Source organism: Tasmannia lanceolata, unplaced genomic scaffold, assembly GCF_043159265.1.
Source record: "Tasmannia lanceolata isolate RefF3 unplaced genomic scaffold, GAP_Taslan_0.1 ptg000013l, whole genome shotgun sequence".
In the NCBI taxonomy this organism is placed as follows: domain Eukaryota; kingdom Viridiplantae; phylum Streptophyta; class Magnoliopsida; order Canellales; family Winteraceae; genus Tasmannia; species Tasmannia lanceolata.
In genome coordinates, this window is record NW_027518690.1 from 2,238,722 (window position 1) to 2,265,932 (window position 27,211).

The 27,211-nt window shown below is 37.8% G+C and overlaps 2 protein-coding genes across 8 annotated transcripts; both read left to right on the forward strand.

Annotated features, from left to right (window-relative positions):
- The first annotated feature begins 1,739 nt into the window (after positions 1 to 1,739).
- LOC143889481 (mitogen-activated protein kinase kinase kinase 3-like) lies at positions 1,740 to 12,722 on the forward strand. Of its 6 annotated transcripts, none has more exons than XM_077393709.1 (12): positions 1,740 to 2,350; positions 4,151 to 4,651; positions 5,490 to 5,577; positions 5,670 to 5,732; positions 7,175 to 7,335; positions 7,446 to 7,521; positions 9,378 to 9,437; positions 9,540 to 9,647; positions 9,941 to 10,177; positions 11,774 to 11,880; positions 11,988 to 12,073; positions 12,212 to 12,722. In XM_077393709.1, the coding sequence occupies exons 1-12, from the start codon at positions 2,028 to 2,030 to the stop codon at positions 12,283 to 12,285; spliced, it is 1,884 nt and encodes a 627-aa protein (XP_077249824.1). In that variant the 5' UTR covers positions 1,740 to 2,027; the 3' UTR covers positions 12,286 to 12,722. The 6 variants fall into 6 exon arrangements, with proteins under 6 accessions (XP_077249824.1, XP_077249822.1, XP_077249820.1 ...); XM_077393707.1 differs by having other exon boundaries at positions 1,741 to 2,350; positions 11,982 to 12,073; XM_077393705.1 differs by having other exon boundaries at positions 1,742 to 2,350; positions 11,988 to 12,722.
- A 2,505-nt stretch (positions 12,723 to 15,227) lies between these two features.
- LOC143889483 (uncharacterized) lies at positions 15,228 to 22,443 on the forward strand. 2 transcript variants are annotated; one of them, XM_077393711.1, is made up of 4 exons: positions 15,228 to 15,721; positions 15,801 to 15,877; positions 16,669 to 21,900; positions 21,988 to 22,443. In XM_077393711.1, the coding sequence occupies exons 3-4, from the start codon at positions 21,136 to 21,138 to the stop codon at positions 22,267 to 22,269; spliced, it is 1,047 nt and encodes a 348-aa protein (XP_077249826.1). In that variant the 5' UTR covers positions 15,228 to 15,721; positions 15,801 to 15,877; positions 16,669 to 21,135; the 3' UTR covers positions 22,270 to 22,443. The 2 variants fall into 2 exon arrangements, with proteins under 2 accessions (XP_077249826.1, XP_077249825.1); XM_077393710.1 differs by having other exon boundaries at positions 15,228 to 15,877.
- The last annotated feature ends 4,768 nt before the right edge of the window (positions 22,444 to 27,211 follow it).

A 27,211-nucleotide genomic window follows, 5' to 3' on the forward strand; every position in this document is an offset into this window, starting at 1 on the left:
GGTCCACGCGTACAAGAACATGGACACGATTGTGTTGACTGGGCCAACAAACATAGGTCCATCGACTGGGACTTGATCAAGTGATACGAACCCATTGACCTATGAGTCCTTGTTACCTAAGGAAGCCTAAGGCTCACTTTGTTTTTTATAATTTTGAGAACCGATTTTGAGTCCAAAACTGATAATTAAACGCAATTTTGATCTAATAATCAGTTTTGGACTCAAAATCGATTTTCAAAAGCCAAAACGAACATGCTCAAGCATTGTTTTTTATAGAACTTAATCTTACAAATGATGTGTTAGTTCAGAATGGGACCAAGAACATGTGGGTTCGCATGATGATCCACTAGATCAACTGTATCCTAATCAACACACATCTTCATTACTGTATTGATCCCTATCATCCAATTTGTGATTAACAATTGTGGGAGCTAATATTATTAATCCCATGATTCAGTTCTTGATTAAGGAAACTATTAAGTTGAGGACACTTTTTCAATGATCTGAACAATATTATTGACTGAGGGCTACTAGCAAATTGGGATTTCGTTTGCAGAATAAAGAGGAAATCCTGTATTTTGACAACATGTTCGCAAGAAGACAAGAAAGTGAGCTCGAATCCCGGCAGAATGCAAAGGACACTGTAGAAATGACCAAATTGTTGGTCCATATCACTTATGTCTTTATTTTCCAAATGAAATCCCATTTCTGAAGTGTTTTCCTTGATTTGGATGGTTCATGCACCAAAATTCACTTTGGTGAGGACTTCTTAGGACTCTAGACCTTAATTATGTGTGGAGGCTAGCTTTCATGATAAATGTAGACAGTTGATTTTTTAATTTTCTAGATTCATCTACTTGGAGCAAATTTTGGTTCATGGACTTTTCCATAGTGAGGCATAGCAAATAAATGGTTTAGATCATTGAACATGTAGATCTACTTATACTTTCACTTGCTAATATTTTTAGGTAGATGTTATTAGCGGTACGGTATTTTGATGAGGGCACTCCTCACTTTATTTAAAGTACGGTATGGCCCGCACCATAGGATGATCTAAACCGTCCATTAGACGGGTCACAGCCTAAATAGGTTGTGCCCCAAAAATTATTTCCATAGGTTGATCTTAACACTCTAACATTCAGATAGGAGGGTTAGGCCTTAAGGGGACTTCTTAAGGTGCAGTGGGAAAGGAATTCTATACATGTTTTGATAAAAATGACTCAAAACATTTGTAGAATTTTCAAACGATGTGAAAAATGATTGGAAAATTTCTTTCCCAGAACCCTAAGTCTTTATACAGCTGTCAAAGGTTAATTACAGTTCCCAAAAAGCTACGAGGAGTAGAATGCACCATGTCTTTTATCATTTAAACCAACTTTAGAACCCTCCCAATTTCCAAAAACAAAACGACAAACTAAGTTCGTACCATTATCAAAACGTGATAGTGCCAATATCAGTATCCTCAATAAATAAAAAATCCCACACATAAAAAATCATGACCCCGAATCCAACAGCCCAACCCGCACGCTTCTGTAAATATACAAATAATGAGGCGATGATAAATTCGCACCCCCCCTCTTTAGCGTGAATTATGTGGACGCTTTTTCATGTTGCAGTGGTGCGAATTATCCCATAGTGGGAGCGAATTTACGATTGCCCAAAAAAAAGCTTCTACACAAAAGAACACAGGCAACGAGGAAGATTCTGTCCTCCTCTCTAACCACATGCACCATATATCTTCACGGCATTTGGATGTAATACTCCTCGCCCGCTGCCACGTCAGCAAACATCCACGTCATCAAACTGCCACGTCAGCATCCGGTTCATCCAACCAGTGGCCGCCGGCCCAACCCCCTGAGCTGTCAAACAACCAGTCTCTCTCTCTCTCTCTCTCTCTCTCTCTCTCTCTAAAAGCACCTTCCTTTATCTTCTTCTTCTTGTTTTTATCTCTGTGTGTACTAAAAACACCTTCCTTTAATCCTTTTGATCCTCTTCTTCTTCGTCTTGTTATCTCTCTCTGTGTGACCATGCCTGTTTGGTGGGGTAAAAAATCAAATTCCAACAAAAAGAAGGAAGAACAACAAGAAGCACTAGAACCCATCAAAGAGAGGAGGAAAGGGAAGGAAAAAACAAAGAGTTTCGACGAAATCTTCAATCCCAAATCATCCAACAACAGTGCTTCTGGAACAAGGTCAGCCCCCAGTTTCGATTCTGATAGACTAGTCGAAAAAAGGGCCCATCCTCTTCCTCAACCCTCCTCTCTTTTCTCCCCTTTCGAATCCGTCTCTAGCGTCAGCTCATCTGCTTCTTCTGATGATCCTCCTGATCTCGGAATCGTCGGTCTTTATAGGTATATAATTGCTTCAAATCCTTTGTTTCCTATGTTGGTATGGGTGATGAGAATTGGGTTTGTACTCAATTTTGAGAATTGTGTGGATTTGTATTTTACTCTGTTTTAATTTTATGGTTATTGGGTTTTTAAAGCTCATTTCCTGTTTCTTCAGGAACAATAGGTAATTTGTAGGTAGGTTTCTGTTTTGTAGAACTATGTGTGTTGGGTGATTGTTATGTTTGAAGTTGGGGGGTTATTCTTTTTTGAAATATAATAATACCATCTATAACAGCTTAAGCTTTTGGAGTAGTTGGTTGTTTAGCAATTCTTGGTGTAGTATTCTGTTACGTGTCCACTCTTGAATAAAGTAGTTGAGGGTAGCGTTAGAGTTGTGTGGGTTCTAGAGAAGTATAAGTATGAGAGATTTGATTCGGTAGATGTTAGTCGAATATCTTTTAGGAATTTTAGTGGGACTCTTCCTATATTGTTGGGATTAACACTGGTTGTAATCTTTTATATAAGGAGAGGAGAAATAAAGAAACGTAGGCTGATTTTTCTATCTTACACTAACGTGTAAAATTCCTTTTTTTTTTCTTCTGTAACTTCTGTTTCATCTCCTTCCCTTGATTTCTCAAGATAGGGAAGACTAAAAGTGACCTGCCCATACCATATTCAGGTATTTTCATCACTTGATTTCTGGGAAAAAATTGTTTTGTTAAAATTAGGTTCATTGTTATCAGTTTCTTAGTCCATGGTTGTTTTTGCTCTTAATAATGATTTTTTTTTTAATGATCTTGGGGGTATTTTATTGGTGGTGTTTTTTTATAAATAGATGTGTCATTCTTCCTTTTGTTTAGGCTACTCCTCTCGATTAGTTTTTACTTTTACGATCCATGGCCTTAGTTCTCATTCTCTAAGAATAATATGAGGATGCTGGATGGTCGTTACTTCATTTATTCTGTTCCTTTTGGGAATTGTTGGTGAAGATGGGCAATATTTTGTGAGTTTTATTTGTTTTGTGAGATTACTAAGGGGCCGTTTGGATACGCGGATTTTAGAATCCAGGTTTTTAGTTTGAAAACAGTGTAAAAGAGGGTTAGAGACAAGAGAAGAAGCGGATCAGCCGTCGTTTTTGACTCATTTTTTACTTCTTTCCCTTCTTTCCATTAGCAAGAGAGTAGCAGATCCTCCCATATTTCCAGGTTTTAGAAATCTTAGGATGCAGGAGAGATTTTTAAAACCTGATTTTCTTGCTTAAAATCCAAGAAACGCTGCCAGGACAGCACACGGCAGCCTGATCATGAACCCTCTTTTACATTGTTTTCAAACTAAAAACCTGGATTCTAAAATCCGCGTATTCAAACGGCCCCTAAATGTTTGTTTGTTTGTTTTTAATATTTGGATTAAAATTGGGGTTGGGCCTGTAGCTCAATGTTTGAGGCTTTATTTCTTAACCTTGAGGTCGCAGGTTCGATCCCAGCTTCCCACCCAAAATTTTTTTGATTCGAATTATTTTTATTAATTTTAGAGGTTTTGTTTTCAACCATGGGGCTGTCCTTTAAAAGTTTTAAATTCTGAAGTGACCCAAAGATGAGCATTCTGTTTTTGTTCCATTACAGCAGCTATTTACTGCAATTGTTTCATTTGTAGTTTGTTGAGTTCTTCCAGATAAATTGGATCCAGTTTTTGAAGATTTTGATCATTTTCACTGTTTTGTGAAAATTGAGGATTGTATGAAAGGATATGAGATATTCAAAATTGGCAATCATGTTGGGTTTTTTTTACCGTGTTTTAATTTTATGTACTTGTGAAAATTAGGTATCCAGACCCCATGAACACATCAAGTGGTAGAAGTGTCACACCTAATTCACGGAGTCATCATGTCTCAACTACTCCACCTTCAGAGCATCCCAGGCTTACAGAACCATCATCTTCTCCAAGAAGTGATTTTCATTTACACGGTTACGTTACTCCTCCAAATGGCAACACCTATTGTACTCCCAAAGTATCTACGGAGACCACTTTAAGCCCAAGATCAAGAAGTCCGGGACCAGGATCAAGGGGGCACAGTCTTTTAGCATCACCTCTGCATCCGCAAGCATGTGGTTTTAGTTCAGATTCTCCAATGGAAAAGCAAGAAGATGGGAGGAGCCCATGCCATCCACTTCCACTGCCTCCTGGTTCTCCTAATTCTTCTTCTCCACGTGCCTTGAGAAATATTGGGGTGAACGACAATGTTCATTGCCTACATTCAAGATGGAAGAAAGGAAGGCTTTTAGGAAGGGGAACATTTGGTCATGTATATGCTGGATTTAACAGGTATCTGCAACTTCTCATATCGATCGCACTTCCAAAATCTTTTATTTTGTTCCACAATTGCTTCCGCTAATTATCTTGTATTAACATAATTGGAAAATTAGATTGCATTAATGTAAGTGAAAATATTAAATAGTTTAAGAATGTCCATCACTTTATCTTTAAGGCAACAAATGTGGATGGTGGTAATTGGATCTCAAACTCAAGTGCCATCGTGGACGACTTTATGGGTTGGAAACTATGATTTAGCCGACACCTTGAATTTATTGGTTACAAATGTGTCGTATCATGTCCGACATGACACCCGTGTCCCCACGTGTCGACACTCCTTTAGACATTTTTAAATGTACTGCTAAAAGTGTCAGTAACTTTATACGTATGTACGTGTATGAACGTGCCACTATTTCTCGATTATTAGGGGTTTCCATGTCAGATACCTCGTGTCCGTGTCAAAACTCGACACATGAATCCGTGTCCACAAATCATGATTATATGTACTTCCTATTTTAGCCGTGTCCCTGCTTTTAATTTTGGGAGTTTGCCGTATCTGACACTTTGTGTTCGTGTCGACATGCAACACTCGTGTCCGTGTCCACAAATCATGATTATATGTACTTTCTATTTTAGTCGTGTCCCTTTTTCTAAATTTTGGGGGTTTGCCGTGTCCGACACTCCGTGTCCGTGTCCGTGTCCGTGTCCGTGTCCACATATCATAGCTTGGAAATTTTACGCATCTCTAGTTCCTTATCTGTTGCTTATATTTGATATGTAAGAATCATGTGCCTTATGGGCCTTACAAATTTTTTTCATCTCAATTTCATGTTGTATTTCTATTTAACAGTGAAAGTGGACAAATGTGTGCAATAAAAGAAGTCAGAGTCATTTCTGATGACCGCAATTCAGAGGAATGTCTCAGGCAACTCAATCAGGTTTACTGCGCATCTTCTTGTATAAGATTCATAGAACAAAGATGAGCACTTTGGATCTTCATATGGATGATGCATTTTGCTCGTGTGGACAGGAAATTACTTTGCTTAGTCAGCTTGCACATCCAAACATTGTCCAGTACTATGGCAGTGAACTGGTATGAACCTAACTAAAATTTTAGTTCTCAAATGAAAAACTGTGCCCTTCCATCAAAGATTTCGGAAGCTCACAAGATAATAATCTAGTACTCTTTATAATATACCTTGGATTCTACTCCAGTATGAAAGCTTCTTAAATGTAATTTTCTCCACTGAGTCACATGCATATAGATGAGTTTTAAGAAGGCATTTGCATGAGATCTACTTTTGCACCATTTCTATCCTTGGGAACTTGAAAAATTTAGCCTCACGAACTCAACTTCACAATGTGACTGCTGTGTCAGAAAATACTTTCTGGTTTAGAGGAGTTTCTACCTGTTCTTAATATGGAGAATCAGAAATGATTTTTCTTTTTGTGTTTCTGGTTTCCAGTCACTATTCGAAGCCTAAAGAAGATTTGGGGCTTGAGAGATAGGAAGCATATCTTCCATTTCTAGCATTCTGGGCCACTTCTCACCCCACCCAAATCAGCGTATCACTTACTTGAGATAGTAGTTAAATCTCGATTTTTTCCAGGAAACCAGCCTAAAACTTTTGTTGAAAATCTGGAAACAAGATCAAAAACAACAAAAGACCAGATGACATCAGCGGCATGGTATAAATATATATGGTTTGGGCGATAAAGCTTGGAAAGTTAAATAGCATGAGATCACTTAAGAAGAGTAAAAAACATTGAATACCGCGGAAGAATATATGCTGAGTTAAAGCTTTATACCTAGTCCACAATTTATGATCCATTGCCATAATTCGGTATGTAGTCAAACCAGCAACAAGTATGCAGATACTCAAGAACGCTCAGGAAAAAATTATAGTTTATAAGATTCCTTGTCATACTTGCAGTGTTGTTGCCCCCGGGAAGAAAATTAAAATATTTCCATAGAAAGAATGATGAGATTGGATGAGTTTTTATTCTCCAAATTATTTTTTGTTGAACTCTTGTTTTTATTCTCCAAATTATTACCACAGAATCAAGAAGTCTTGTCTATCAGAAAATCTTTCTTCTAAGCCAATATCTGGCAACCAGGAATTTTTTTTCATGATAAATTAGTGTCTCAAATGCTGAGAGAGGGCTGGAGTGGGTGGGAGGAGAGATATTTGAGGGGGCACGATTGAGATGAGGATGAGAAGTGGCTAAAGATCAGGAGAAAGTCGATCCTATTTTCAGCAGAGTTTTTTGTTTCCGGATTTTTAGCCACTTCTCACCACTTGGAGACACTAGTTTCCTGATTTATTTTTCCTTATTTTTAGCCACTTTTCACCACTTGGAGACACTAGTTTCCTGAGTTTTAGCTACTTCACCTGACCTACCCCTCTCCCTACTTGCAGACACTAGTTTATCATGAAAAGAAATTTCATGGTAGCCAAATATGCCCTAAGTGTGATGCATGAAAGATCATTAAAAATGACGTACTTGGAATGATTCTGATGCTTATGTTTACAGGCGCAAGGCACCCTTTCAGTTTATCTAGAGTATATCTCTGGGGGATCTATCCATAAATTACTTCAGGAGTATGGTCCTTTCGGAGAACCCGTCATTCAAAGTTATACCGGACAGATTCTTTCTGGGCTTGCCTACTTACATGAAAGGAATACTGTGCACAGGTACTGGATTGACTTTGTTTTGATGCACCATCCTTATCAATTTATATGTTTATCTAAAATTATTTCTTTCTTTTACCATTCTAAGAAATTGAAGTAGGTTTGCCTGGCAGGGACATTAAAGGGGCTAATATACTTGTTGATCCTAATGGTGCAATCAAGCTAGCAGACTTTGGTATGGCTAAACATGTATGTATCTTATTAATCATGTAGAGACATTTTATTAGTTGAAATATTAGAGAAAATGGCAGCTTATTCTCAATTTTGAGGCAATGAATTAGTTTGCTCAAATTATTAATTTGTATAAGGTGAATCTTGAGCATACAAGACCTTGGAGGATTTACTGAACTGAGTGTGATCAGATAATATATGATTCGACTTATTTTTGTGTTCAGTTAATGATTAGCTGATGGAAATATTTAGCTTCTAAATAATGCGTTCTTTCCATATTAACTTAGAGGTTTTCTTCTTGGAGTTCTTATGAAGTAAGTTGTATGCAAAATCAGATGCCTTAATAACAAATTAACTTAAACAAGCGGAAATCCCTTATAATTAACTTAGTAACCGAGTTGGGCCTATTTTCTTGTCAGTATGGCGTATTTTCTTCTGCTTGTTATTTTATATTATAATCTATTTTCATTCAGCCATGATAGGCCATAGCTTTTTCTAATTACTAAAGAGTTCCCACCCATTAAAAATGGACTTGAAATTTCGGTTTTCAAATTCTGCTCCTTTTTCTTCCTCAACGTTTATTTGGTTTGGTCTCTTAGTTCTTTTTAAGTGTACTGTAATGAAGTGGTTCCCCTTAAATGTTCATCATATTATTTTTATTGACCTATGTGTGGGTAAACATTATGAAAATGTCGCTTGATGATGGCTATGTGCAGCAATACATTTGTAACTATAGCCTTGGTAACATACAACTAATCTGACAAGTTTGAATACACTAGAGCAGACTAAATTAACTTTGTGCTACTTGCATCTAATTTGTGTTTAGACACTGATTTCAATTTCTAATTTTTTTCTGATGATGTCGTAGAAAATGTGTGTTTGGATGGGCCACCTCTCCCCCACTAATATTATTTATTCTTACCCGGCCTAAAGCTTGTTAAAACTCAACTTTGATGGTTCTAGTCTGGGTAACCCGGGTCCAGCTGGTATAGGAGGGGTTCTTAGAGATTCAGGGGGAGGAGTTCTGTGGACATTCTCAGGGCCCACTGGGGTAGCAGATGCAAGTGACGCAGGGGAGTGAGCTGTACATTAGGGGATAAGAAGCTCGAAGAGAAATGACTTGAACAGGGTAATTGTAGAGGGAGATTCTCTTAATACTATTTGGTGGCTTAGAGGATCTTGTCCCTCCGTGGAGATTTGCTCACCGCTTTGAGAGATCTGGGATAAATTGAAGGCTCGTCGATTATATTCTTGCATGTAAAAAGATCGGCTAATTCTGTGGCAGATCGTCTAGCTAGGGAAGGTGTCGGCAAGCAAGGGCTGGTGTTGTTTGATTTTTTGCCCCCTTCATATTAGGCTTTTTTGTATCTTTCTGTCTGTTTTCTTTTATTGTATGTTTCTCTCATCTAATGTTGGGAATGACCCCCTTGGTCATCTTTTATGAATGAAATCTTCTACCATTCAAAAAAAGAAAAAAAAGATTACCCTCTAATATATATTTTTGAGTGCTAACCCTCTAATATTTTTTATATATGTATTTATGACAGTTAAAATTACCACTATGCCCTTATATGCAAAATAATACCGACCAATTCTCATCATAAAAAATGTCTCTGCAGATGTAACGGTATTGGTGTTATTCTTCTCATTATCCTATTATTCATTGCTTTAGTTCCATCACATGAGGCTCCTTAAATAATTAAATATAAGGGAATAAACTTTTCAAATAATTTTTTTTGGATCTAACTTGGTTCCATGGTTAGTAACTAATAATCTTGAACATCTTTTTTTTTTTTTTTTGAGGTGACAGGATCAAAGTTTTTTTTGTGGTTTCTTACTTGTAAGCAATTCATCACTTCTTTTTCTTGAACCAGATTACATCTTGTTCTTCTGTGTTGTCTTTCAAAGGAAGCCCTTACTGGATGGCTCCTGAGGTACCCCATTTCACATGCTAATTTATATGCTTTTTCTTAATTTTCATGCATAAGATACTCAATGTTATTCTTCTGTCAAATATTTGTATTCTTTATATGCAGGTTATAATGAATTGTAATGGTTACAACCTGGCTGTGGATATTTGGAGCCTTGGATGTACTGTTCTTGAGATGGCAACATCGAAACCTCCTTGGAGCCAATATGAGGGGGTATGATTCTAAATTGTCATAAACTTTCATAACAGTAATCTTTTGCAACTATTACGTAGGACACTTGGCAAAACATGGTGCTATGGAATTGAGCAACAATGCATTCAGTAAGCATCTATGTACGGACTCATATCGAACTTTCAGATTAATATGAGCTCATCTGTGTGTTTTGAAGCTTATGTTCCATAATCATTTCCGTGTAATCCAATTTATTTGGCAGCCTAACTATTATTGGGAATATTGTTTTTTTTTTTCTGCCATTCACCTGAATCATATTATGTTGGAAATAACAGGTAGCTGCGATATTTAAAATTGGAAACAGCAAAGAAATTCCACAAATTCCAGATTATATTTCTGACAATGGAAAAGATTTTCTGAAGCTTTGCTTGCAACGTGACCCATCTGCACGTCCAACAGCTGCAAAACTTCTGGAACACCCTTTTGTTCGAGATCACGCTACAACAAAAGTTTCAAGGATCAATATCAATAAAGACATAATGCACTCTTCTTCTGATGGCATCCGTATGCTGGTAATAGTTTTGAAGCTGCTCATATCTCTTTGTCTGTTTTTTGGAATGCTCCCTTTTTAAGTTATCCCTCTAATATGCTTTTAAATTACGAAACTGGAATCTTCCATGGATTACAACCAATATAATCTATTCAATGACTAAAGACCAAAATATTGCAATTTTGATATCATTTGTTTTAGTCAATTCTACATATGGGTCACAGCCAGCTACCACTTTGAACTATTGTTAATTAGTATTGAAGCAGAACTTCACATCACTATTGTACCCATGATGTCACTTTTAACTCTGACTTAATGAATAATAGGTTCTAGTGTGGGAATTAATCTACTGTGGCATCAAATTGATGGAGACAATTTTGGGATTTTCTCGTATCATCATATGCAATGATTATACATTGCCATCATATGCAAAAATTATGGCTTGCATGACTAATAAACTTCCATCAGCAAAACTGGAACATGCTGCAGTGGCTGTTTCTAAGCCAGTGTATGTTGACAAGGATGGGATTTTCACAGATATAAATAAAAAACATGCAAGCCAATGTAGGATGCTAGAGGAATATTTTCTTTGCAAATTCCTTTGTTTGTTTCCTTCAATATTTTTTCCTAAAGTAATGCATTTAGATTACACATTGATTTCTCTTTCTCCTTTTCTCATCTGTTGCATGACCACCCAGGCCAATCTAGCTGTACTTTTGAATAAATCTTGTCAGTCTAGCTGTGCTTCCTTTCTTTTGTATAAATCTTTCTTGTTAAAAAGAAAATAACAATAAAAAATAATGTCTTGATCATATTATGAAACAACTCAAAAATGAAATACATTCCATCCCTGTATTATAGCCAGGTTACTTGGGAATAGTTTTCAATAAAAGAGAAAAGAGACTGTAGCCAAACATTGAAGAAATTGGGAAGGAACCCTTACATTTGTACTTGGTGCTTTGAATTTTTTGTATGTTATTAGAAACATGTCTCACACTGGATACATTGTGTTGTTTTTTGTTTATTATGAAAAGCATAGAAAATGTTTTGATAACTAACACGCTTCACATTGGGGGTGCTTCTACTCAAATTCTTACAAATTTAATTGACTAATAAAGAATAAGCATATGTAGGTGCTCTATGTGGAGCTCCAACAGGACAGTCCATGATAAACTGAAATGAATGACATTAGGGAATCAATCATATGTCCACTATGAGTTTTCACTGCTAATAAGAAGACAATTGAATGTTTGCCATTATATGTTTGTGGAGACATGAAGAAAATGTGAAAGGAATAGCTTCATTAATGGTTAGATTTCTCTCTCCGGCATGGCTAATTAACAATACGCAGGCCAAAACATCCTCATCCTAACAGGTTTCTTTAGTACCATTCATTGACGTGTAGGTCATTGCTAGTTAAGTATCTTGCGTACTCCCTGGCATCTAATGTGTTTTTTTTTTGGGGGGGCATAAATTTACTATATATTTTATTGAAAGAACATTCAACATTTTTTCCACAATTCACACTGTGTTTTGATCTTAATAAACTATCTGCCCGCATTCGAGTTACATGTATCACTCTCTTCAACTCAAATTTTAATTTCTTGGACTTTATAAGCAGAACGCCGTAGAGTTTCAGTCCAACAGAATGAATATTCATTCACATGATGAAGATTATGGGATGAGAGATACAGTTGGATTTCCAATGGCTTATAAGAACTCAAGGTATTGTCACTGGCATCCATCATTGTCCTCTTGTTTTGTACATTTTGATCTTTTATTTGGTACTTCAACTGGAAATAATTTTACCATTAAAATTCATATAGGAACAGTGATCACGCCAGCTTGAGAATGAACATGTCTTTACCAGTATCTCCCTGTTCAAGTCCATTACAACAATTGGGACCGTCTCATAGAAGTTGTTTTCTTTCTCCTCCCCCAACTTATACAATGGGGATGGGTGGCTATGATCTTACCACTCATTCAGTTTTTCCTCCCAGAATTAATGCAAATATAAATACAAAACTTAATGCAAATTATCCTGATCCTTGGCCAGACATTTCCCAACTGAGCATCCAGACACCCAAAGGTTCTCCAACAGCAAGGCAAGGGCGCAGTTTGTGTTTATGAGTTAACAAAATATTTCAGCATATGTTTATCTTGAACTGTGATGATATGTACCTGCAAAGCTTGAAGAGCCTCAGATTTTTGTTGGAGGAGATTGATCATCTTTGCATGCCTTATTTGAATAAATGGGGAGGCGGCGGTTGAAAGGATTTTATGATTGGGATTCATTACAGATGGTGTATGAAAAGAGAATAATGAAGATATTTTTGGGCTCACTATCTTGATTCTGTTTTGTAACATGTCTTCTTGTTATGATCATTGTAATTTAAAAGGTTATATTTTCTTGCTCTGTATAAAGGGGACCATTTTTCTTTTTAGATGAGGAAAGTACAAAAGTCCTTTGATGATCACCATGTATATGTACATTAGCTTGACAGCACAAAGTCTGTGCGAATCAGCTTTTCATAATGAGGAAAATAGACTAGTCCTTCGTTGATGCATCTATAACATTTCATTGAAGTTCATTGTGTGAACATATGACTGCATTGTTATATGTCCCCGTTTTGTTCTCTTTTATCTTACTAGCAAAATTGAAGACAACGGTCATGTGAGAAGCATTCCCATTTTCATCATGTGGGATCTCTGGAAAGAAAGGTGCCTGAGGAGATGGAAAGATAAGGCCAAGAATTCCAACCACCTTATAAGGAAATTCAAAGAGTTGATCGCAAGTATATATAAGAAATCTACATTACATGCCAATAACAGGTTTGAACGTGAAATCCTAAGGCCATGTTCGTTTGGGATTATTAAAGTAGTGATTGCTATTATGGCAACTGATTATGGCAATCACCTATTATTACAATAATCTATTATAACAAAAGTTTGTTCTTCTTGCATCACTTCTCAACTGATTATTGGTACGTCTTATAATAAGATTAAAGGACCATAAAACCCTTTGATCCAAGTCCTTATTTCCATATTAGAACATGTAAAATCATCCCAAAACAAAGTTGAAAATATCTATGCAAGTCTTGTAGATAAAACAATGTGGAAATAATGTTGAAAATCCCCAATATGTCAGATTGTTTTAGATAATGTTAAAAATCATCCCAAAATAATGTTGAAAATCCCCAATACTAAGACCATAATACCCCCAGTGAAAATAATGTTGTTACAAAGTTTCCTCTTTTCTCTTCTATGTCACATCCGATCTGAATTCTTTTGCTCATAACTAAGCAACAGCGTTTGGAGACTGCTAATCTACTGAAATATGAGTAAGCTCACCCTCCTAAAAAACCCACCAAGAGAGAGGTTGATCCAATGAATTCCAATCAAACCACTGCTTCAAAGAAGCAGAAATCCACTTCCAAAGACAGAAAGGATTTAAACCCAAAACATCCTCCTTCATTGTTTGGGAATCGTTATCGTGCGATCAGAAAGAAAGAAACTCTCCCGACGTCGCCATTAAAAAAGCCCAATGTTGTTAATTCTAAGAGGACAGTGGTAGAGAACAGAAAGAAAGAAACCCTCCCAAAGTCGCCATTAAAAAAGCCCAATGTTGTTAATTCTAAGAGGACAGTGGTAGAGAACAGAAAGAAAGAAACCCTCCCAAAGGCGCCATTAAAAAAGCCCAATGTTGTTAATTCTAAGAGGACAGTGGTAGAGAACCAGAAAGAAAGAAACCCTCCCAAAGTCGCCATTAAAAAAGCCCAATGTTGTTAATTCTAAGAGGACAGTGGTAGAGAACAGAAAGAAAGAAACCCTCCCAAAGTCACCATTAAAAAAGCCCAATGTTGTTAATTCTAGGAGGACAGTGGTAGAGAACAGAAAGAAAGAAACCCTCCCAAAGTCGCCATTAAAAAAGCCCAATGTTGTTAATTCTAAGAGGACAGTGGTAGAGAACAGAAAGAAAGAAACCCTCCCAAAGTCGCCATTAAAAAAGCCCAATGTACTTAATTCCAAGAGAACACTGGCCCAAAAAACACCCGATTGCTATGTGGGCGTGAGTGACATCCGAAGTTTCAAGGCCAAAGTGGTGAACAATGAAGATTATCCTCCCGGGTTTGAGACATATGAAGATTGTCCTCCTGGATTTGAAAACACAAAACTTGAAGCTGTAAGGAAGCAGAAAAGGGAACTTGATAGAGCATCCCCCTTAATCATCATTCATTATCCTTGTGAGTTGCAAGAAGTTTTTGGAATGAATCAGATCTGAGCATCCCCGTTGCAGATTCATTTACTTGTACAATTCGTTTCAGGTTCAATGTGTAAAGTGCAGTTTTTATTACTCTTCTGTTCGTGCAATGGTACTCTCTGGAATGTTGAATTCAAATTGGGTTGCCGATTTTCGAAAGGAATTACAGTCGAAGGTAAGTTTTTAACAATGATAGTTTCTGACCTCACTTGGATTTCAATTGGATGCTGGAATTTCCTCTCTATTGAGTTACAATGTTATTGATTAACTGAAGAATTTCAAGCCATTGTTTCAGCTAAACACGTTTTCAATTACCAGCAGTGGAATCCTCCTTAACGATATGGTAGCGTTGTTTTTTAAAAGGAATTTGAAAACTAGAATGAAAAGGAGGTGAAGCATGCAGTGAAAGGTCTAGCCATATCCATGCTCTATTAGTTGAGAAAATTGAATTTGCTGGCGCACTTTCTTAAAATTGAGGGCGACACTCAAAATTGCTAGAAAATTTCATTTTGCAAGCGGCAAACATAAATCAAAGGCTGCGAACTTCCTTTTGGAGAAGGAAAAATATTTCTAAGAAAATAGTTTTCTGAAAAAGAAGAATGACATTTTGGAATCCTACATGCTTATTATATATGTATATAGTAAACAAGCTTATCTACGCTCGAGTGCAAAAGACAGGGTAGGCCCAAATTTTTGGGGTGATTCGAAGCATTCACGTGGAAGGCCATTTACCTAGATAGGGTGCCCACAGGTAATAAGCTTCATAAGATCGTCCTAACCCATCCACAAGCGGACGTAAAAAAGGGTAGATTTGTGGCCCTCTACTTTTGGATGGGTTAAGATGATCATATGGGTGTGATTTTTTTCCAAATGAATGCTTTAACCTTAAAAAAAGTGGGCTCACATGAGTGTGGAGAGATAGGATAGCGTTGGAATTTATCTAGTCGCTGAGAAAAAAGTATTTTCCTATTTAGATCTGCAATTTCGCAACTAGTGCCTTACAAACCATAATTCGTAAACGCCTCCGGTGATTTGAGAGTGTGGGAAAAATGCCTCGTGCCATCTCTTCTCTCCTTCGCTTCTCTTTCCTGTCTTTGGTGGGATCCAAAAACACCCATTATTGTTCCTTATTCTTATTCTGGAACCAAAAAAATCTCGCAAACACTCTCCAAACCCTCTTCATTATATCCCTTCAAAACCTTATCCTTTGCTACAAATGTCAAGGATACAAGATTACTCTAGCTCTTTCCTCTTCACCAGTGCATGCATGTGAGGCACCATAGCTCAAGGATACAAGAAACACAGGCAAGACGCGAAAACCAATTTGGATTCATAACACAAAACTTGATCTTCTCGTGTGATTCCTCCTATTTTTTCTGTGCAGGACGGTGATTCTCCAGAAGAGCTCCCCCCATTCGAGGTCATCGATAGTATCAGCGAACATTCAATCATCACTTTCAGGCGAGAGTTATTGCTTGAGATTACCCAAGTTTTAGAAAATCAATCTGTGCCATGTAAATGGGTTTTTTGGTTTCAATGAAGGATTTTAACTTTGAAGATATCAATGTCGTAGAAATAAAGTTGTGGGCTTTTCTTCTTGTGTTTGTTTCAATCAACAATGGTGTTCTCTTTATCCTTATAACACACACAAAAAGAATAGTAAGGATGTCCATAACAGTGGTGTGCTTTTTGGTAGGGCTGCAACTCGGGTCGAGTGGGAGCAGGTCGTATTTTCAAAAATCCTACCCTACCCGACCCGAGAAATTATCTCAGGTTGCGTCGGATTGAATGTTTTATGAGAAAACCTGAAATCCGTAAGCCCGACATTCGAGATAGTTTCTCGATCCAGGTTTTTATTGTTTAGCTCATGATAGTGACTAATTTCAAAGATGGTAGAAAACAAATTTTTACAATAAAAATCTCTAAATTTAAGCCATCAAGTGCGTAAATTTAAGAAGGAAACTATTTTTTCACAACACAAACATAATCACCTCAATTAAAACGATTATATCAATACACTGAAAAATAATTTATCATGTTATTCAACGTTTGGGCTTTTTTTCTTATTTGAACCCGACCTGACCATAGATTGGGTCAGGTTTTTCAACCTGAAACCCATCCCAACCCATGACCCATGATTTCTAGAACCAACCCAGGTTATTTTTGGGCCAGGTCGATGCGGGTCAAAGTTGCAACATTACTTTTTTGGTATAAGTTGAAGCTGTAACTTTATTATTACTTTGTGTCTGCAGGGATTTGGATGAGAAATCACAGAAAGCTTTTTCCAATTACCTGGAAGCAAGAGGTATCGATAGCTCTTTCGCGATTTTCTTGCAAGATTACATGATCAAGAGAGATGGTGCTTAGTACTTGGCATCGATAAAAGCCGCGAGAACATGATTAAGAAGGATGGCCCCGAGGGACTTCATTATTGAGTATGAGATCTATGATGGCTTTGGGTAATTTTGTGATGATTTCTAATTGATGTTGAAAATTAGTTTAGTTTGGTTTTCAGATAGGTTGATAAGGAAATTTCATGAGTTTTTTCTTTGTATTTTCATTTCAAAGATGGTGCTTCTATGAACTTCTTTGGTAGGTTTTGGGAAGTCATTTTATTTCTATGTTTAACATGTCTGTAATGTAAGGAGGCGGGACAACGATGTAGTAAATATGACTGGACAAGAGGTACTTAAGAGGGATATCTTTCTCTATCTTAGTTCAATTCTACATAAGGAAGGAGAGATTGAAGGGGATGTTAACCATAGAATAAGAGCAGGTTGGCTGAAGTGGAAGCTTGCCTCAAGAGTTCTGTGCGATCGTAAAATCTCTACCAAGTTGAAGGGAAAGTTTTATAAGACAGTTGTGAGGCTAGCCATGCTGTACGGCTTAGAATGTTGGGCCACAAAGAAGCAGCATGTGCATAAGATGAGTGTAGTGGAGATGCGAATGCTTAGATGGATGTGCGGCCACACAAGGTTTTAGATTGAATTAAAAATGAAGATATCCGTAATAAGGTTGGGGTGGCACCAATTGAGGAGAAGATGAGAGAGCACCGCCTAAGATGGTCTGGGCATATCCAACGTAGGCCCTTGGATGCGTCAGTGAGAAGAAGTGACTTGTGCCAAGTTGATGGAGTAAAAAGAGGTAGGGGCAGACCGAAAACAACTTGGGTAGAAACAGTGAGGAAAGACTTGCGGGCTAGGCTAGGAACATAACAGAGAACACGACCTTGGATATGATAGAATAGAAGAAAATGATCCATGTAGACGAACCCAAATAGTGTCAGGAGTAGACTTGGTCATTTTGAACTGGTAGACCCTTTCACCTTCTTGAAAATTTTCTAAAGGATTCATTAGCAGACCCCGTCTAGTTTGGGACAAAGGCTTAGTTGAGTTGAGTTGAGTTTAGCATGTTTGTCTTGCAAGAACGAGTTGTATTTCTGTTTTGGAAAATGGAAATTCTTTAGGTCTGAAAATCAGCAAGGATTTGAAGGTTAGGGTAGTGCCATGTGGGGCAATATGGAGATCAGGACATGTACAACATGAAGATAGACAGGAGGAGGTGGAAATGCTGAGAAAATGCAATTTTGAGGAAAAGATAAAGAGGATGTGGAAATGCTGAGAAACTGCGTGGAAAAATATCATTTCCCTTGAATAAATTTAAATGAGTAACTGCCTTAAAATCTAAAATCAACAACCAATCTTGAGTCCCATAGTAGCGGGTGCAATTCTATCTAGTGTTGTAGCTTCGTCTTCCCTTTTGCGTTTTCAGAATCAATTAGTTGCATCTGTGGTTGTGTTGTGCTAAAAAAACAGTTGTATGATGTGGCAGTCCAAGAAAAGCAAACCTGACTGGGATCTGATCGGATATGAGAGTAATGGCTGATTTGGTGTGTCACTGGGTCAGCTCTTTACTAAGACGGGCCCTGCACAAGGCAACACTCGATCAGAAAGCCAACCCGGGGGATAGTCCCCGGATGGGCTCTCCGATACTTAAGTCAGCACAGGACATTATCCACAGTGATATCTTGTGTTTCAAGCCCCTACCTTTGAGCCATTAATGGCTATTTATATTGGACGGATGGGGTTGGCTTACTTTTTTTGTCCCCTGACAGGTGTCGTCCTGTGATTGGGCGGAACGTGAGTTTATGTTCCATTCTTTTTTGGCTAAGCCCTTAATTACTCTTTGCTAAGAAGGGTAATAAGGTACTTTTACTTTGGGACATGTGTCGTGCTCTGGTTGGACAGTCGATTTTGGGTCCCTATAAGGTTGGAAGGGCTTTGGAAGCAAGGCCTTCCCTTCTGTGGTTGTTTCCAGTTTCTGAAGCATTCCTACAAATGGAACATAGCTACTTTCACTTGCTCTGTTTGATCGGTTGTTTCCAGTTTCTGAAGCATTACTACCAATGGAACATAGCTACTTTCATTTGACTGACTTGCGATATGATTTGATCCGAAATTTTAGAGATTGAATCATAAAAGCAGGTTGTGTACAGGTTTTGAACATTTTAAGATGTCTGCCACTGAATTTTTCAAAAAAAAAAAAATGTCTGCTGCTGATCATACTTTAAAAATTGTATTTGCTTTTATCACTTTTTTACATACATTAAATTTCTTCAATGACGTGGCGTTGGATGCTGAATATGTCACTTCTTTGTGCTAATTTTGCTGTTTGATTTTCTCATTATTTACGAAAATAAATTGCAAAATTCTGTTTAAAAGTGTGCAAGGATTACCTGTTTTGTATAGGGTTAGGTACTTTTTTTTTTTGTATAGGGCATTTTCAGTTGGTTGTTTGGGACAAAGGCTTAGTTGAGTTGAGTTGAGTTGAGTTGAGTTGTTTTCAGTTCACTCATACATTTAAAGAATCGTGATTGGGAGTTGAATTCTCTATCATCCACTTTCTTTCACTATTTGTCTTAGATATCAACAATTGATCTCAGTTGATTCGTCATCATAGTACAGAATCGTGACTGGGAGTTGAATTCTCTACGATCCACTTTCACTATTTGTCTTAGATATCAAACATTGATCTCAGTTGATTTAGGGAAGTGATATATCCGCCCCTTTTGATCACCAAGAACACCCCCTGTCAGCGTATCAATGACTAAAGAGGGCTGTTGTACTTGTGTCAGAAGAATTCAATGCCTCCTGATTGCCACAAACACTGACAGAGGGGGTGTTCCCGGTGATCAAAAGGGCGGATATATCACTTCCCTTGATTTATCATCATAATCTTGTTTTTTTTTTTTTTTCACCCACATAACCCATTTTTCCAAGCCTTTTTTGGCATTAGGTCTACTGAGATACAAAGGAATGTTATGTTAATGGAGAAAAGGACTTCTAATCAAGGATCTTTGGGTCCAAAAGAGAAAGCTCACCTGCAGGCTCTCTTCAGCGAAAGCCCCCACCTCTTGCTAAATACTCAAACAACTCCCATGTAGAAAACAAGGACCAAATCACAATAGCTTTGATACCACTTGTTCACACAAAGTTCACAGCAAGAAGCAAATTAACCCAGACAAAAATCACAAAAGCCACACAAGATCGGAGAGGGATAGAGATAAATTACTATTGAATATTATTCAATACTCACAAAAGATAAAACACAAGGATGGAGCCGTACACACACACCCTCTACTTCTTCTTACAATTTTCTCTATGCTGAGAAATTATATGGTGCCCGACCATCAAGTAGTGTCAATTGATATTTGATCCAACTGCAGCCTCTTAAAAAGTGGGCTGCTGTTGCATCATATAAAAACTCATCTATGCCCACTCCTCTTTTTATAGGCAAAAGAAAACCAAGCATATTTATAGTCCAACACCTAATAAGAAGCCAACTCCTATTATGAGTCTTAACTCCACTTACAAAACTACCACACATTACTCACGTTATAAGCAAACCAAGACTAACCTACTTGTAGCCTAACTCTAATTAAATCAAGACTCCTAAACAATCTAAACAACCACTCTAATCTAACTCAAACGAAACTCCTAATCAAACTAGGATTCCTAGATCAATTAGGGTATGCACCACAAAGTGCCCACTGTTTCAAGAGTGAAGCACCCAAAAGTATAAAATAAAATAGGACTTTGTGGTGCATACCCTAATTGATGCATTAAATGAATAAGACATAACTCCTACCTTGTGGCTGTTCTCTCCTGCATATGCGTGCCGCAAAATAGGCTTAATGTGAAATTTCCTAGCGAATCCCTAGTTAGTTAAACTTGTCTACTGATGTTTGCAATTTGATAATGAGACAAACAAATCTTCTCTTCAAATAACTAACCCAAACTAAACTCGTTTAGGGTTCAATTAAGTAAATCTAAACCGTTGATCGATATAATGGGTTTCAAGATCTGTACAATCAACGGTGTTGATCTTACATTGATGCCCTTTTACCAATTTGGTTGTAAGAAAAAATACGAATCCTTTACAAAGACTACTTCATAAAAGGATACTTAATGTTCAGATAAGAATATCTAAACCGTTCATTTTTTAAAAATAGAAAGGGGTGCGAATAACAAAAAGAGCAGCATGCGGTTATGTCATTCCCGGTGTAGAGTAGGCGCGTTTTTAGGATTCAAGAAAAGGAAAGTCTCAACTTCTTTCCTATTTCGTGCTCTCACTCTTCTTTGCTCTGTAATCCCAGAAATTTCCTCTAAAACCCTAGAAGTTGAATTTTCCTGCAAAAACCCTAGAATTCTCTCTTTCTCATGGCGACCTTCGTGTCAATACCTCGAGTTTCTGCTCAGAATTTCTCAACTAAGAAGAAAATTAAGAAGAAGATGGGCAGTTTCATGTATGATAAGTTTCAGTCTCTACCTTCACTAAACATGGAGAAGAAGAATTCCCAAAAAAGCAATAACACCGATAAGAAGAAGGACAGCCTCTTTGATTTCCCGTTGAGGGTCTACTGCGTATCTTCCATGTCTAAGCAACAACGTTTGGAGACTGCTAATCTGCTGAAATATGAACTTAAACAGGTGAGATCACTCCTTGATGGCCTCAATAATAAAATCCTTCCTCAAAAACCCACCGAGATAAAGGTTGATCCAATGAATTCCAATCAAACCACTGCTTCAAAGAAGCAGAAATCCACTTCCAAAGACAGAAAGGATTTAAACCCAAAAAATCCTCTTTCATTATTTTTGAATCGTTCTCGTGCAATCAGAAAGAAAGAAACTCTCCCAATATCCCCATTAAAAAAGCCCAAGGTCGTCAATTCTAAGAGAACAGTGGCAGAGAACAGAAAGAAAGAAACCCTCTCGACATCGCCATTAGAAAAGCCCAAGGTAGTTAATTCAAGAAGGACAATAGTGGAAAAACCATCTGATTACTATGTGGGCGTGAGTGAGGTGAACAATGAAGATTATCGTCATGGGTCCGGGACATATGAAGATTGTCCTCCTGGGTTTGAAGCTGTGAGGAAGCGGAAAAGGGAACTTGATAGAGAAGCTGCACGCCTAGCTCTGCATAAGGTAAGTGTATTTGTACATTGTCTATACATGTTAAAATATCGGGATCCAATATTGATGTACTTAGTTATTATTTTTTGTGCTTTGCAGATGGAAGAGACAGTATCGATATATGACGATTACCAATTTCTCAAGGATCTTCAGATGCTCGGGATTGTTCAGTCAGTGCGGATTCGCAGCTCATTGGCCAATGAGATGAGATGTTTCATCTCCCATGACAATATGGTATTCTTTGAACGCTATGGAAGGAGTTCATTGGAAAAACTTGGTTTATACATGAAAGTGGAAGACGATAATGACTATCAAGGCAATGATTATTTTGGAGTGGACAGAGAGGAAGGCGAGTTCTACAGATGGGCTCCAATTTATTGATTGAATGCACAGAATTTTTTTTCTATTGACACAGTTGTACTCTATGTGAATCAAGAGAAACATTGTATTTCATTTTTTTAGTATGATTTATGGATACTGTTACACATATTTTGTTATGAATAGAAAAAAATTACTTTGTGAATCAATAGAAAACACTGTATTTTATTTTTTGTATATGATTTCTGGATACTGTTACTTAGATTTTGTTGTGAATAGAAAAAAAAATTATGAGCTATGGTTGTTAGGCATGTTTAAACTGCACCATTCTGAGACCATCATCATTGCATTGTGCCCAAACTTCCGCGAAAATGAGTGCTCTGTTGGGTTGAGTTTTGTTGATATGACAAAGAGGACACTTGGTGTAGTGGAATTTTTCGATTATAGCCAATTCACGAATGTGGAATCAGCTTTGGTCGTTGTTGGTTTCAAAGAATGCCTCCGAACAGTAGAGTGTGAAGTCCACTGAGTTATGGATTTCGCATTATGCATTAGCCAGAAGTGGTGTGCTTTTGACTGAATAGAAAGAAAACAGAATTTAATTCGAGGGACTTGATGCAAGATCTCAGCCGGCTTATCAAGGTTCAATCGATCCAGTACGAGATTTACTTTCTAATTTTTAATGCGCCCCTTTGTGCTATAGGGGCATTGCTTTCTTATGCAGAATTACTTGCAGACGAGCAATTATGGGAGTTATACTATCCAACAGTACAACCTGGATAGTTACATGAGGTTAGATTCTGCGGCTATGAGAGCTTTGAATGTTTTGGAAAGCAAAACAGATGCAAACAAAAACTTTAGCTTGTTTTGTCCGATGAATAGAACCTGCACTGCTGGCATGGGGAAATGATTATTAAACAGGTGGCTGAAACAACCTCTTTTAGAAGTGAATGAAATCAATTGTAGACTGGATTTGGTACAGCCATTTGTAGATGATTGACAATTTTTGTCCCTGATCAAAGAGAGGTATTTGGATCCCATTGAGTATTGGTCCGATGATGATCACTTGAGTGAGTTAGTTTATTGGTCTTGTTGAAGCTTCTGTTGATCCTGAACAAATTGAGATTGGGGAGTACAGGATATCATCTGGTTATGACCAAAATTATCTGTACTGAAGAATGAAAGAGATGAAGTGGAAAAACAGATACACAGTTTATACAAGCAAACTACAAATGATCTGGATCTTAAAAAAAAAAAGGTAAACAATTTGGACATGTCTTTAGAATCACAAATAGGGCTGCAAATGAGCCGAGCCGAGCCGAGCTTTGGGGTGTTCGGGCTCGGCTTGTTTAGTTTTTATGAAGGCTCGTGTTCGGCTCGGCTCGTTTAGTTTTTGAAAAAGCTCGGCTCGGCTCGGCTCGTGAAGTATTCGAGAAAGCTCGGCTCGTTAAGTGGAACGACTCGGCTCGTCTCAAGAATGATAAAAACATACCATCTATGGGATTTGAACCCAAGCCCCCTCTAAATCCAACGCCTTAACCACTCGGCCAAACTTTCATTTGTGATAAACAACCCACATTCTTTTATTTTATATATAAAAAACAAACATAATCCAAGCTTTAAAGCTCGGCTCGGCTCGGCTCGGGTCGTTTATGAATCGAGCCTAAAAAGCACACGAGCTTTTCCGAGCCAAACTATACAAAGCTCAAGTTCGGCTCGTTTATTTGGCGAGCCTAATTTTTGGGCTCGGGTTCGGCTCGTTTAGTAAACGAATGAGCCCGAGCCGAGCTTTTAATGATTTGAACCCAAACATGTCCGCGAGCAGGCTCGGTTCATTTGCAGCCCTAAATTCACAAAGGAGGAGCCCAAAGTTAGAAAGAAGCTCAACACACTATTCAATACCAAAAACTACTTGAGGAGTACACGAGTTATCAAAAACAGCTTGTTACAACTTTTTAACAACGTGTTTGATTGTTTAGCTGGCGTCCTTTCTGAATTGGTTGTCTTGCTCAGTTTTGCTGATCTTGCCACTGTTGTCCAACACCCTACGTAAGACTAGACATGACTCCCTCGTATAAGAGAGACATTCTACAGAGGAGAGTAGGCACCCTTGTGTTGAGGCTCAAGACATTGTGAATTTTCATACCCAAATATTGTACTCTCGTAAGGGGGAAAGCTGGTTTAAATCATTACTGGCTCTAATATGGGTGGAATAGCATCAATCTTGAAAGGAGCTACCGATAGGTCACTGATTGTTATTGATGAGTTGGCGATGCAGGAGTATCCCCTTGAGTCTTTACATCGGCCCATACTACATCCTTAGTTTAGGAATTTTATCTTTGTTTCATTGCATTTGGCTAATAAGGGCTGGTTTAGCCATTTTGATTTCTTTTATGTCTATTTTAGGCATTTTCACTAGGTAAGGGCAATTGGACCATTTCACTTTTGCAGTTGGCTATAAAAGCCACCTTGCATTTCATTTTTCATTTTGAACATTGTAATTTTGAAATTGGGAAATAGATCTGGTTTCATTTTAGGAGGGAATTCCTCTTTTTGTAGAAAAAATCTCTTGAACTTTATACAAGAGTAAGAATTTTGCAAGTTTGATTTTCAAGCTTCTCCCTTCATTCTTCACATTGGAATCTTGCCATTTGCAAGGGAATTCTCAGCTGTAACTTAAAGCCCAGCATACCCTTTCTTGGCATCTTCCTATTCCCACCAAAGAGCTTCAAATAAAGCACTTTTTCCCTATCTGTTTGTGCAACAAATCTTGATAATAGCAGTTTTGTGGTCGTTGTTTGTGCTTATGATGGTGCCTGAATGTTCTCAATTAGCATCTGTTCTGCCATGAAGTTTGCGCTTGAACTGGAGTACCCAATTGCCAAGCGAATATTCTCCTATGTTATGAAGAAGACTTTTATGGTGTTGAGACGGCGCTGGCATGGATATGGCCGATCTTGACTCGTAGGATTACATCCCTGAGCTATACATTAAAGCTGAAAAGATTGGCCACAATCTGTCCATAAACGTTCTGATCCAAGCAAGGGAGTCATTTGGAATTTGATTCAAGTTATGACCTTATTAAAGCCTATTAATATCCTTGTTATTTTGATCTCCGCTTCAGTAATTTTCTTAGACTCTTCACTTCCTATAACCTGCTCCTGAACCTGTGCACTGATTGCATCATGAGGCATCTGAGACAAATTCTCAAGTGGACTCAGTAAGCACTCTTGCTTCCACAAATTCCATAGGCTGTACCAAAGAAACAAAGCATATCGCTACTTAAATACATTCAGCTCACACGACCTGTGCATGGTAGGATTCACAGATGTGGTTTGTATTTGTGAAATAGTTGCAACGCCTAGTTATAGTGCCTAATTTTAGAGTTGAAGTTGGCTCTTTCACTTGCACATCACCTTCTTGGGTTTTTAAACTTGCAAGTCCATTATTTTAAACTTTATTGGCTGTTGTGGGCATTAGTTCAGAGATAAAGGAATTCTCTGTGGCTTGGACTTCATTCTAAATTCGTGCTGAACTTTTACAATGAAGATTCCATTTGGATATAATTCTGAATTAGATCTCTCAGATGATGAAGTTATCGAAGGATCACCTTAACCAAGAGCTATAGGGAACATCCTACGCACAACTCCTTTTTACTTCCACCAACAGGATAAGCACATTGGGCCATTCCCTGCACATTGAATCATTGATCCAGCCAACCACCTCATTTGAGAAAGGGACAAATCAACCACCACTACATTTATCCACTTGGGAAAACCTTATGTCTTACACAACGTGTCACCTGCATCAGTTGGGCGGTGGTACATCGAATTATGATGGCTTGGATTTGGCATGGGACACTTGTGAGCACTTAGTAGAGGTGACCAGAGCACCAACTCTGCTTGCCACTCACTTTCACAAACTGTCTGCTTTAGCTCATGAAGCCATTGCTCATGACTCATGAGCCTCATAGGAGGCCCATTCTTGGTGTGGTAAAGTATCATGTTGGTCCACACATTGATTAATCAAGTCCCAAGCTGACTATAGTTTACAAGGTTGAGGAAAATTAGTGGGTTTTGGAGGAAAATCTCCTTTTGGAGGAAAAATCCTTGCATAATTCATTTAAGAGAAGGGAATTTAGATCCTAGTTTGCAAGCTTTTCTCTCATCTTCTTCTTTTTTCCTTGGTGAATCAAGGATTCACATCTCAGTCTAACTGCCGAGCATCCCCTTACTCTGTTCAGTGATTTTAGTAGCAAATTTTTTAGAGACAGGTGTAGAATTCCATCTTTCCTATTCGTGCATGACGTATTGTTGGAAATGGTGTTTTCTCCTTTGAATTTTGGTAGAAGATTCTTAAGGTAGCGCAGCAGAACTCAGTTCCTTGCTGCGTCCAATTGAAGGCCTGGTAATGTTGCAAGTGCAGCTGGGATAAATGGAAAATTTTCATGAAATTGGTGCTGAGTTCATTACCATTATATTTCGGCAAGTAAGTCCTCTATGCTCTTAATTGTAGTGAGAAAATAAATGAAGAACTGATAGAAATTTTAAGGAAGTATACACCCAATTCATTTTCTACGTTCTGCTTTGGAAATGTCACTGAATTTTCATGCTTGGTGAGGCTAGACCAGTCAAATTAGGTCAGGATCTGAACTGGATGAAATCTTCCTCTCCAGATCTGATGGTAAAGATAAATCCTCTGCATAAACCATTAAAACCTGCTCAGAACACCGAAATCTTCAATTTGCTATTTCTTTTGCAAAAGACAGATTGATGAAGTATGTCGTGAATAAGAATTGATCAGCCATTCAAGGAAATCCATCATTAAAAGACAGATCTGGACGATGCCTATTCTGAGTTAAGTTTCGTTGGAAATTGCTAACGTATAAAAGATTAAATAAAGCCATCTCCAACAGCTTAAGCTTTTGGAGTAATTGGTTATGTCACAGGGTAACAGAGCAATTGCCTCACGGCATGTCATGGGTTCAAAACACAACAACTCCATG